The sequence below is a fragment of the Macrobrachium rosenbergii genome, chromosome 16 (assembly GCF_040412425.1).
Source record: "Macrobrachium rosenbergii isolate ZJJX-2024 chromosome 16, ASM4041242v1, whole genome shotgun sequence".
Lineage (NCBI taxonomy): Eukaryota > Metazoa > Arthropoda > Malacostraca > Decapoda > Palaemonidae > Macrobrachium > Macrobrachium rosenbergii.
In genome coordinates this window covers 20335806-20348691 of record NC_089756.1, presented here as the reverse complement: position 1 = coordinate 20348691, position 12886 = coordinate 20335806, and the positions used below count along the sequence as shown (strand labels likewise).

The following is a 12886-nucleotide window of genomic DNA, read 5'->3' as shown; positions in this document are numbered from 1 at the left end:
AACATTACCAAATCAACATGCACACATGAACATGATATATTTTCAGCTAAAGCTGCACTGATGTAGGACAAACTGACCTCACTGTAAATATCCAATACTGTAGTCCTTTTAGCAAGCCATTTGCTCAAATCCAAACCAGCCTAGGACCTACACTTCATTAATATAATTTACAATGTGTAAGGCACTTATTTTCTCACTTCCATGAAACAGCACAATACAGAAAAATATCCTATCTACATAAATCATATGTCCAAGTTTTTCACATTAACTCTTTAATTACATCATCAAACCTGACTCATCCTTAAAAGTAAAAAATAAGCCACAAATCATGTCACTTCTCCAAATTCAGGCAAACATCCTCAAACAGTTCTAATTCACTCCCATGCACAAGGCCTCCAAATTAATAGCTACATCTAAATTTAGTATATTTACAAAATTCTTTATAATGCTAAATCAAACGGCTTAACAATTATGAAAATGGAATCCATCCCCAGGTAATACAAGAGATATTCCTCACGTAATCTTTGCTTATCACATACTATTTCCTTGGATGTATATTGCTGTTGAAAAGAGTTAAAAATTCATACCATTTTAATTCAATCATTCTTAAAATAAGAAAATCATCCCATCTCATGAAAGTGTTCCTATTAGTGTAGTTTTCATACCCAATATGGATTAAAATTTTAATATATAGAGACAAATTCACAAAAACCTCTTACACAACATCAACACATAAGAATTATCTTAATCTGTATTTGTTAATAAAAATAAAAATTTCAATCAAATTACAGTGTATACTGTACTGTTATGTCTTACGGAAAAATGGCCTAGAGCATAATCAAATATGAAACAATTTGTCAATAATCCTTGTCTTAGCAGATTGGAGGCCTTTATGAGAAAAATGAAGCTTAAAATAACACAGCTTTCTGCTGCTAAGAGGTAGCTTGAATTCAGTTATAATCTTATGCTAAGTCAAATTTTACTACCAAGGTTATTTTGTTTTAAAGGTTACATGAATGAATCCTTAATGTGCGTGCCATTACAAAAATGTTAATGCATTTTAAAAAACAAAAGAATTAAAAGCATGGCTTCAAAATTTCAACCTTACGAATTTGAATTGAGTGAACATGATCCTAAATATTCTTAATACAAACTTTAGTTTATTTTCATATCCTTATATTATCTAACAACTCATCCTTTTCATTCATACATAGCTGTTTGCTGTTCCCTTTACCTTTCTTACTGTAAGCTTAAGCCTTCTCCTAATTACATTCCAATCAAACACTTCTCATTTCCACTTCACACTTTATATGAAGTTCTAAGGGTTCTTAATATCCTACTTCACTATGCATTCATTTTCTCTATCTATAAATATCACACTTAAATGTAACCTTCCTTATACATAGCATACTTAGAATAATAGCTTTCATTTCCAGAACACATAGCTGCAGAGAAACCTTCCAAATATTGTAACAGTGCTACCTGTGAAGAAACAATGTAATCTACAACAAATACCATACTCGTTCTCAGCCTCTAAGAATGAAACAAAAATAAATCGACTAAAAATGTAAAGCAGCTCAGTTTACTGCAGTAAGGTTAAAGACTTACTGTTACCCTCAGAAGATTGGACTTCTTCACCTGGGGATCGGCCAAGCGCAACAGGTGCCATGCCACTCTTTTTAGGAGGTGGCGTACGCTTAACCTTTCCTGAATAAAAATACAGTATACAATGACAATTGTAAGCCTTTCTTCTAATCTATTTTCATACAAATTTTATTTCAAATGACATAAGAAGTCCATCTACAGTACATCCTACACTATGATCAATAGGAGGCCATACGTCCACTGGAAATCGTTTCACAGAGAAGAAAAATGTATGGAAAGTTTTTGACACTAGCTTTATCAAAATGATTTTCTCAGTATATTAAATTTGCACAAGAACTCTCCTAACGAATAGAAAGTATATTCCTTGTCGTGATCCTCCTCCATTACCCCAGTGATATTCAATGACAATACCCAAGATAAAAATAATTGTAAGCTTGAATATACAAACTTTTTATAACAAAAGTTTTTACACACAGCACATACATTTAAACAAAAATTTGCCTAATATTTATCTCATTAATATTCTCTAGTTCACAGTCCTTTGCCCTTCCGACAAGTTTTCACTACACTTGTACCATCTTGATACTCAGGTGTCTCATTTCCTCACGTCTTGTGCAAGCTTTATGAGGCAGCAAGATAATGGAACTGGGAGGGCACTCACTTTTAGGTTTGCATAGAAGAAAAATTGATGTGTGTTGTAAAAACACCCTGTTTCATCATAACTGCAACAGTTATACTTATGTCAAAAATATCATTTAGATTGGAGGCCAAAATGCTAAAAGCCTCTCTGTTTTTGTGTATGCCTGTTGGCTCCAGCATAATACTAGGGACTGGAATGTTGGTGTGTAAAGAAAGGCACTTATATCAGGAAGGAACTTGAGATGTGGAAAGGAAGTATTGTATATTAACCATGGACATGAAACATACTAGTCAATGATCGCAAATTTCAACACCTCTTTGAGAGTGCCATGAACGAGAGGTGAGACCAAGTTATGATGAAGTGGAATATAACAAGTCCCCAACTTCTTTCCTCATAGGTAAAACCCAGCCTGTAAAGACTACTGGTCCTGATAAAAGAAATATCTCTCAAATTAAAAGTTGTAGATGTAATTGCACATAAAATGGCAGAAAATTCTAAATTATGTTTCAAAGTGACAGAAGTTGAAGTAAAGTGTGCTCTGACTTTGTGGGCCATCATTGTCACATGTTCTACTTTACCATTCATCACACCACTGTAGGTTCTCAAAAACACTTACCTTAGCTAATAAGACTATGTTCTTCATGACTTAATTTCTCTTTTATTGTGTGGAGAGGTAAAATATGGAGGTCATGCCTAACCCTCTGGCCCTTCACAGGTAAAGTTGCATCACACTTACTGGACATAGCAAGAGATGCTCTTCATTACTGGTTTTAAAAGACAGAAAGAATGGTGAAGGTGCTTTAGAATGGTCCTGGCCACGAGTCATTACCTACAAAGTCAGGAACAAATGACAATCCTACTCATGACCAACCTCTGATGTGTGTGACCCTAGACAGTATATGAATTTCACTGACCAGTCTCAAAGGTGGAAACATCATTAGTGTTATGTAAAGCAAAGAAGCCTCCTAAAGTGGCTTACAAGAAGGCTTTGTAACATTTGTTAAGGACCAGTGAGGATCCCAGTTCCAAAATATTGGCTGTTAATATCCAACTCCCATGATGGACCAACAAAATTCAGATACCTGTCAAAGGTCAAGCCTATATCCCTTGATGGCAGAGATGGACAACTTCCAGTAAACAGAAAGAGAGGAGAAAGTCAGCAATTCAAAATAATGTATATTGGACTTGACCAGATCAACATCCATTGCATTATGCCACATAAAAATTCACAATATTACACCAACTAAAGAATCACCTCCACTTGGCCTAATGGAGGTTGGTGGCTGAAGGTCTTCCAAGGCCTTGCAAAGGCTGTGGTTGACTCATCCTCCCCCCAAAAAAAGCACAATCTCTGAGGCCTTGCTGAGTAAGTTCCAGGGATGAAGATGACGGACGTCCGGGTTGTTTTTGAAATTTGTATAAGTGAAGCTGACTGAAAAACTTCTTCAAGGTTGAAAGACCTTATGAATGTCCACCACCATAGGTACAATATCCAAAAATTCCTCTTAGTATGTCTAAAGGGGAGCTATCAAAATTCTCTTGATGTTCTTAGCAGTGCAAAGCTTCTCCATTACCTGCTGGACAATACCAAATGGGGTTAAAATGCAAACATCAAGGTCATCCCAAGGATGAAATATTGTGTCTATGCACAAGGTTGCTGGGTTCAGCTGAAGTGAGTAGTGCAAGAAAGGACTTTTGTTCAGGCTGAAAGTGAACAGATCTGCCAACAGAATCCCATACAGATGTGCAAAAGCCTTGCAGATCTCTAAGTTCAGAGACCACAAGGACAGCATGACCTATTTTCCTCTGCTGACAGTCAGTCTTTCTAGGATAAACCTTGTCACTATACTGAGTTTGTTGCCTTCCACCACATAACTTCCTGCTGACACAAAATCCCAAATAGTAAGCCACATGATTTCATCAGTATAACATCGTTGTCAAATTGTCAGTCATCACACCTACTGTTCCTACAATGAATTAAGCAAATGCTTGGAGGCCTAAAAGGAGGGGTTTATCTCACATTAATTGATGTGCTGTACCCTACCTCGTGAGATCCAAGATCCTGTTGCTGGATGATCCAGTAAGCGGATGCCCTACCCTTGACTCAACACATCAGTAAACATCAATATCTCAAGGAGAGAAAGTCCAAACTAGGGTGCTTCCATGTCAGTGAACATACACAAGAATGTCTCATGAAATTTGAGGGGTTGGAAAACTCGACATAAAATGACCAAACATCATCTAAATTCTGCTGCTGTTGACATCACAAGCCAGTCATTGAGGCATCTCCAAGGTCTGTATAATGATCTGATACACCCATATTGCCAACAGTCCCAAGGTTCAGGTAGACTTGTGGAGCAGTTGTCTTGTTGAAACACAACTCAATACTGGAGCACCTTCCCTCTCAGATGAACTGAAGGTATAGTCTTGTTAATGATGAATAGACAAATGGAAATACACAACCTAGAGGTTCAGATGTTAGAAAGTTCCCATTCTTGATGGACTGCCACACTGGCTTTAATATCTCTGTCCTGAAGGGGGGGTTTGCCAAACACACTCAATCACTAGGTTGAGGTTGATTATTGGTCTCCATCCCCAAGTTGCCTTCAGCACCACAGACAGACTACTTTAAAAATCAAGAGTTATGTCCATCCCACACTTCAATCACCTGTTTCTGGAACATGATCTTACCTTGTGTTCAAACCTCTGAACTTCTCACTGTGGTTGTATTTCCCTGAAAAGGGAGTCAATTGCAAACAGTAAACCACATCTACCAAAGGTTCTGTTCCAATCTCATATCAAGATCACCAGTACTTCTGCAGACAAGGCCCCCATTAGTAGAAGAACTATCACTGAAGTACTGTCCTTCTCATCTACTACTACTCTTACCATGGGACATTGCCACAGACAGCCCTATTTCCCAGGCTGAAAGGGCAACCTCCTTATTGAAACTGACTTACTGGGGTTAAAGAACAAGGCCTCTCTGAAGTCATGCTTTGAATCCTGTGCTAACTACACTGCAGAGGGAGAGGTACTTATGATTAATAGGTTCTGCTGCAAATCAACTACTACCTCTGGGAAGATAAAACACTGCCAGTCTTACATATTGCAGACTTGGTTGCCCTCAGTTAACTTTCCTGCGAGTTCCCTGCAGGTGCTCTCTGGAGACAGGAATGGATCCAAAGAATCCCAAACCCTGTGAGCCTATGTGTCAGAGGAGGATAAGAGGTCTGAAAGACCCCACTTTTTTAGTACATTCACTAAAAGACATTACAATTAAAATGTGTAAAATGGATGCACAACCAAGACAAAGTGCCAGCCTCCTGAATTTAACATTATCACCTCATGAGTTGATCCTCTCAGAAAGCAAAGAACTAATGGCACCTAATATTCATTCCTGGTACCTGGACATAGCAAGGAATTCCTGGAGATAACACTCGGTCATTATCTTGATCAGCGTGAAGGTTACGCGGGATGGAGCGACAGAAGGCTGGGTAAGCTTTGCTATAAATTCCACATAGAGAAATAATGAGTGACAGGCAGCCATGGGTTGATCATACCCTTTGCAGGATCCTCACCCAAGCAGAGGAGTGGTAACATCAGAAGAAGCAGTTACAGGGCAAGTAGCACCCTTGGCAGAGAGGAGGAACAGTCAGTGTGAAGACTGGGCTGAAACATCATCATGAGACTATGCTTCTTTACCATAACTAGCAATGGAGGCAACTCTGTTACACAAATGCCTGACAGGCCTTGAAAAGTGTGCTGGGGTTCAGCAAGATCACAGTCTTGAACACAGCACAACAATCAAAAATGCAGAATATGATGGGAACAATACATCTCATTGCATCAAAGAAACAGAGAATATGTAAAACTATGTACATCAGATGTAACTGATACATTAATTCAGTACAAAACTACAAGAACAGTACAACACAAATGGAGCAAAAAAAAAAAAACCTACCAAGAAATAATGATATAGGTTATTAATCCTGAAGGTGAGCCCAAAAACATATGATTAAGCTACTGGAAAACCATAAAACAAAGCAAAGCAGCAAAAACTGAATACACTAACCTTTTATCTGCTGCCCTACAAAAGATCACAGGAAAATAGAGTGGTTAGCATAAACACGAATTCATTTCAGAACGTTAACTGGTCAACGACTTGTAAGCAAATCAGAGTATCACTAAACCTCAGAAATATTCACCAAAAACAGGACTAACTGATGGAAATGTGTGAAACTATACAAAAAACATGGACTGGAATGAAGCATACACTGCAAGAGAGTTAAATTCTCAGGATGATGAAAAAGTTAACTATTCACAGATAGTTGCACCATACAAAGCCAGTGATCCATAATGATACCGACTAAATGAAAAAATCCACTTTTATCACGTACTGTTTGCAATAAAGTGGAAAAATGACAAATAATTATATCAAAGGAAGCATAAAATAACTGGTAACAGGTGGTGGAATACAGATCCTTAACAAAGTACACAAGATTAATGAAAGGTGAGAAGGCAACTGAAACATAATTAAATTTCCAGATGGCACACACACAGTAAGACTACCTTCTGTCTAACAGATAAAAGACTGTGAACCTGGGTACATTCGGGAAAGGAATACTAGGTATCTATATGCTTGATGAGAATAAGATAAAAAAAAATTTCCAAAGCACTACAAAGAATACACTTTTTACTGTATAATGCCTCAGTTTCAATTACAAACAACCATGTAGTAATAAAAATGTCAAGCTAAAATATGCTTTTACTGTATAATGCCTCGGTTTCAATTACAAACAACCATGTAGTAATAATAATGTCAAGCTAAAATATGCTTGAAAATAAATCATTGAGGGCTGTCTCACAGAACAAAACAATATTTTTTTTTATCAAATATTAATGTGTTTCATACAAGCTCACTATTCATTTAGCCCACATTTGCAGTTTTTAAATGTCATGAAAAATTGCAAACTTTTGTCTAAAAACAGATGCAGTATCACTACTAAGCCAGTGCACCCTGAAGCCTCCAGTTATTATCACTCACTAGCGACAAAACCTCTTGTTTGTCTTTTTGATCCTACAAGAGTGAGAGACTGGTAAGAAGGAACTCGATATATGATATGTGTTTGTATGAAAAGAAAAAAACTACCTTATCTAATTCTGTTCATTTCATACAACAGACCACTTACATGACCCGAACCTCAATGTATGTTGGAATGATGGATCCAAGAATCAAGACTGATTAAAACAGGTTCTTTTATTTTATGGATAAGCACTCTAAGATAGAAAATACAAGGTTTAAGTATAAGTGACAACTTGATAATCAGAGCATGATACCCCCACATATTGAAAACATACCTGCAAATAACACTATATAAGTTTGAAGACATACCTGCAAATAACACTATATAAGTCTAAACCTCAAAAGATGCGATGAATGAGCAAATTAGGATGGAAGGTTTATAAAGGTGAGGATTACAACTCCACTGTACCCTCTCTTATAGATCCCAATAAGTATTCACCTGTTCACGGTCCACACCCTAAAGATAAATCTTGAAAAAATGGACTGGTACCTCGAAGTACCTCCAATGAAAACTGATATAATATCCAAATTACACCTAAAAGCAACAGAAGTGAAGAGAGTTTGTACTTCATGATCTATAACTGCTACCTGTGTCAACTCATGCTACAACACTTTCATAAGCCCTGAGGTTGACCAGCTGAAGCCAGTACCACATGTTTTAGAAGACATCATTGGAATCTCAAAGGGTTAAAGTCAATTTCAACTCTTTCCCTACAAACAAGGGAAATAACAAAAACATCCAAAAAACACCAATAAATTCATGTATATACTTAGCAAAGTAAAATTGAGGAAATAAAATTCATGCACTAGCTCAGCACTCATTGGAGAAATCAGAGGTACTGCATACTACCAGTTATCATGGAAACCAAATAAGCTGACCCTGCCTGATTTCCAAAGAATAGATGTTATCACTGAATTAAAATAATTAAGTAAAATAATAAAAGGACTAATAAAATTAATCTAGGTACAAAGTGAATATACCAATGCTGGAGAGTTTATCAAACAGCAAGGAAAGCAACATAGGAAACTCAGCGCAGATAAAATTGCACAAAATGTGACCCATGTGAGTGATGATAATTGGAGACTTCAGGTGGCATTTGCATAGTAGTTGATACTATTCATATCTTTCACACAAAAGATTGTAAAGCTGGGAGCATTTGAAGACCAAGATTATGGGCTATACAAATGATAAGGCTGTATGAAGCACAGGGAAAAAATTGAGCACTATAACAATGAAATGACAAGACAAATATTCGAAAGATAATTACACTTCAGCAACTTGGATTCCATTTCCTACTAGTTGCTAATACTGGGAAATAACCAAGAGAAAAATATTTTTCATTAACATAACCTCATTACTTACATTTTAATTTAATTATGACACAAACAATATACAGTATGAAAACTGCTATAGTATTTATGTTCACTAGTAAAAATTATTTTCATTTAAACAGACTAAAATGAATGCTGTATGATATTTACTAATCTATTCATTACAACACTGCAAATTACTACATGTATTATAGTACTGAGAAAACTGATGCCTTCTTCTATATGGATGAATTATATTAATAAAACACAGGAATATTATAATTTTCCATTTCATTTAGGCTTTCGCCTGATTTGCCTCCTTTGAAGGTGAAGCTTGACGTATATAGTCCTTTTTTACAGTAAGGAAAGTAAGATGTTTCATAACACCATTTGTAAATCTATTTCATCCTTTCTTGCCCCTTGTATAAAACTCGTCCTCATGGCGTCCCTACTTAATGATGGTCACTCCCTATTTTAGTCTTATCAGCATCACTGTTAATATATTTACAAAATTTCTTTTTCTTTTACTGCATATGCTGAAGTGATTTACATTCACGCAATTTTCCTAACCAGAGATGACACTTTCCTTCGGGATATATTTCTTCCCTTTACTGACATACAGTCAGCTAAAACACAGAAGATAGTTTGAAACTTTAGCATTTCAAAAAATTTTTTATAAACAGTACTTGCATTATGTAAAAATAGTACCAAGCCAGCAGACAAAGGATAACTTGATATTCTTTACTCCAAACATCTTTGTGGAAATAATTATTTCTTCCAAAACTGGTAAACACAACTTGACTTCAAATTCATTCCTGTCAATCTGTGGTACTGGAATTCTGCATTTTGTGGAATATCTTACTTTCTCAAAATATTGTATGACAAGAATTAAAAGGATGATGTGGATATGTTAAGGATAAATTTGACAAAAGCTACATATCACTTACTATATATATCACACCAATGTTATTTCAAGCCATAGCTCCACAAAAAATTTAGCCAGAAAAAATATATAAGAAATAACCATGTACTAAATTTTAAAATATTTGAAGGCTTTGTAGTTTTTACTCTTTTCATTAGCTTTTAAAATGACATTTTAAGTATGTATGAAATCAATAAATCAATGATATCCAGGACATCAAATCTAAGATATGATGGATAAATATAACAAAGTATCACAGACTTGGCAGCTTAACAGGAAAGCTGAGTAGCAATAGCATTACATTAGTAACGTAGTATGGGAGTTCCCTCTTGTCTGGGATGTTTAACAGCAGAGAAACACAAGCCACCTTTCTGTTCTTGCCTAACATTGCACCCTACAGGGTATATAATGAGTAATTAAGATATATGTACTATCAATAAGTATATTTACTCTTTTCATAAGTTTAAACTATAATCTAAGTTTCTCAAGGCTGACCCTCATTACTTTAAAGAGGTTTAGTGGATAAAGACTGTTATCGTGATGTACATATCTAAAGGAATACTACACTGGAACATTTTGAGCATGTATATTACTAAAGGAGTTTAAATAGATATCCAAGTCAAAATTCCTTGATGTCACAACACTGGCCAAAAAATCATCAATAAAAATTCAATGGTTCCAACTGGAACCATTCAAGACTTATTGCTGTAAAAAGCAATTGCTTGCATTTTGGAATTAGTCACTGGGATAAACGTTCAAAAGCTATACCATTCCATTTTCATTCTAATACTAAGATTAAGGCTAAAAGTAGTCACTAACGAGAACCATCCAGATTTAAAAAGCTTACTTTGTCACAATAGTCTTTAAAGTTTTAACATTTTGTGTGCATATAACTCTAACTTAATTCAATATTACAACCAAGAAATCAGTTCTTATTAGATAAACATTCCACAGAGAATGACTCCCTTTATGAATTCCTTCAGGGCTCACTGTCCAAGATACAATGATACCATGAATTTGTAATGTGTGATTCATATCTAGAGTGCCAGAAATAAAACTTGACCTTGGAACACAATGTACCACTCAAAACATTTTAGCTCCAGGGGTCAAAATGGACTAAAGGTTCTCATAATTCAACACAAAACTGAGGATTTACAAGGTTTCACTATTTTTACTAATAGTGAGGACGAGTGGCCAGTAGCAAGAATTTGTAAGACAGTGAGAACATGGCCTCGTACATATTTTCTCCATCAGCATTTTTCTCATGATGATAATTTTCCAATGCAGATGGTCTTCATATACAAAATCTGTAAATCCCTGTAGAGTTTAGGCTACAAAATATAAAACTCTGTAAAGCATTAAACCTTATTATACTGATTTTTAACTATATACAGGCAGTCCCCGGTTTACAACGGGGGTTCCGTTCTTATGCCGCATCGTAAACCAAAAAATCGTCGAAAATAGTAAAAAATCCTAAGAAAACCTTACTTTTAATGCTCTGGGTGTATTGAAAATTATGTAAACTGCATTTTCATTGAGTTTTTCATAAAAAAAAATCCAAATTTTTATTATTCTGCCGTTTTGGAGCCATATTTCTTCCGTTAGATCGGTGTACGACATGTCGTAAGCCTGGAACATGCATCGTAAACTGGGAAATAATTTCTGATGAATATATCTGAAAAGCGTCGTAACCTTGGAACGTTGTAAGCCGGACCCGTCGTAAACCGGGGACTGCCTGTATACCTTTATCTTATCACTGGAGATGTATAAGGTCACATCAAACAGGTGAAGGTAGAAACTAAGGTAATAGCAAATTATGCAACTTCTTAACTCTCAGGGTTAGTAGTACTAGTATAGGCACTATCACAAGGACAGTTTTTGGAGGAAATTTGGGCACAACCACCATTAAAAACAGCAAAAGGTGCTCCCCTTGTAACACAGGCTAAATCCTTTGATGCCATGAACAGCTGGTTTTCTTATTTCAACGAGCATTGAATATGTATTTGCACAAGTGATATACTTGATACTACCCATTTCATATGTTAGTTTTTAAATCAGAATGTTGTGCTTTTAGGACACTTATCACTTTCCAAAGCTATGGGCCCAGCCTAAGCTAAAACTGATAAATATTATTTCATAACAAAGGAATAATTCATTGCTAGAATATATTATACTATACAATTCAATCAACACTAACTTAGCATGCTTCTATTGATTATGTTTTATTTTTTATTGTCGTTGACTAGGTATTGATATCCGATTTTAAGAAGATGAACATGAGTAGCTTTACTTTTACTGCCAATACTGGCTACTTTGGATAAATTCTAGCATCATGATGCAAAACTATGCCCATGTGATAATGCCTTTAGTTATCAAAGAGTTCTAAACTCTTGAGAGGATACATTACCTTTAATGATTGTGATCCTACTTCCCCCTACACCGACTATTGGGCTACCTACTCATTACAATGTGCTTTGCAAAACACAGCATAGACAGTACTATAGGTTCTTTGCTCTCTGTTTGGCTCCTAGTTGAATTGCTTTCCACAAATCTCTTCGATCTCTTATTATCTACCTAACGGAATGTCACTTACAGTGTGCTTTGCATGGTGCTAAATGTTCTTTGCACTGTTCCTTCTCAGAACCCATGAGAACTGCTTTCTGCCTTATACTTTTTATCTATATTCCCCCTGGTCTCAAGCCTAACTGCCCTCCTTCCTTAACCTTGCTCTATTCACCTCTTACTTTAAAACAAATACTTCAGGTGAGCCCTACAAAAGTTTATAGGTGTAGCTCAGTAGCCTCATTTTACTACTACTACTACTACTACTACTACTACTACGACTACTACTACTACTACTACGACTACTACTACAACTACTACTACGACTACTACTACGACTACTACTACTACGACTACTACTACTACTACTACTACAGTACTAATAATAATAATGGCACTTTTTTATTCTTGGGTTTGGTTTGCCATATTTTTAAATAATTTAACCAGACCAATGAATTAACATTTACTCACTGAACTAGAGCAGAGGGTTTATTTTTAATTATATTAGATCTCATCTAATACACTGCAACTCCTTAAACATTTAATAACTGGATCGACTGAAAATGAGGAGTCGTCTAACGTTTCTTTCTGCAGTTTGTTTCTGATATCTGAAATACATTTGCTGGTCGACAGTTGGACAATCACTAAAGATATCTTTGACTGTAACTTTCGTTCTTCAGTAACTACATTCAGATATTTGGTCATGTGGATTATCATAGTTCTAATTAATGATGTATAAATGCAAAGTTGGGAAAGTCTAAAT

The 12886-nt window shown here is 35.8% G+C and overlaps 1 protein-coding gene across 5 annotated transcripts in view; it reads right to left on the bottom strand.

The window, feature by feature from the left end:
- Nucleotides 1–12886, bottom strand: part of Taf7 (TATA-box binding protein associated factor 7) — a 54927-nt gene that overhangs the window by 12802 nt on the left and 29239 nt on the right. For 3 of the 5 annotated variants that reach the window (XM_067118586.1, XM_067118585.1, XM_067118584.1), the window contains one exon: nucleotides 1609–1707. The exons of the other annotated variants lie outside the window; for them this stretch is intronic. In XM_067118586.1, the coding sequence (XP_066974687.1) occupies nucleotides 1609–1707 (99 nt within the window). The remainder of the gene's footprint in view (nucleotides 1–1608; nucleotides 1708–12886) is intronic. 5 annotated transcript variants of the gene reach the window in all.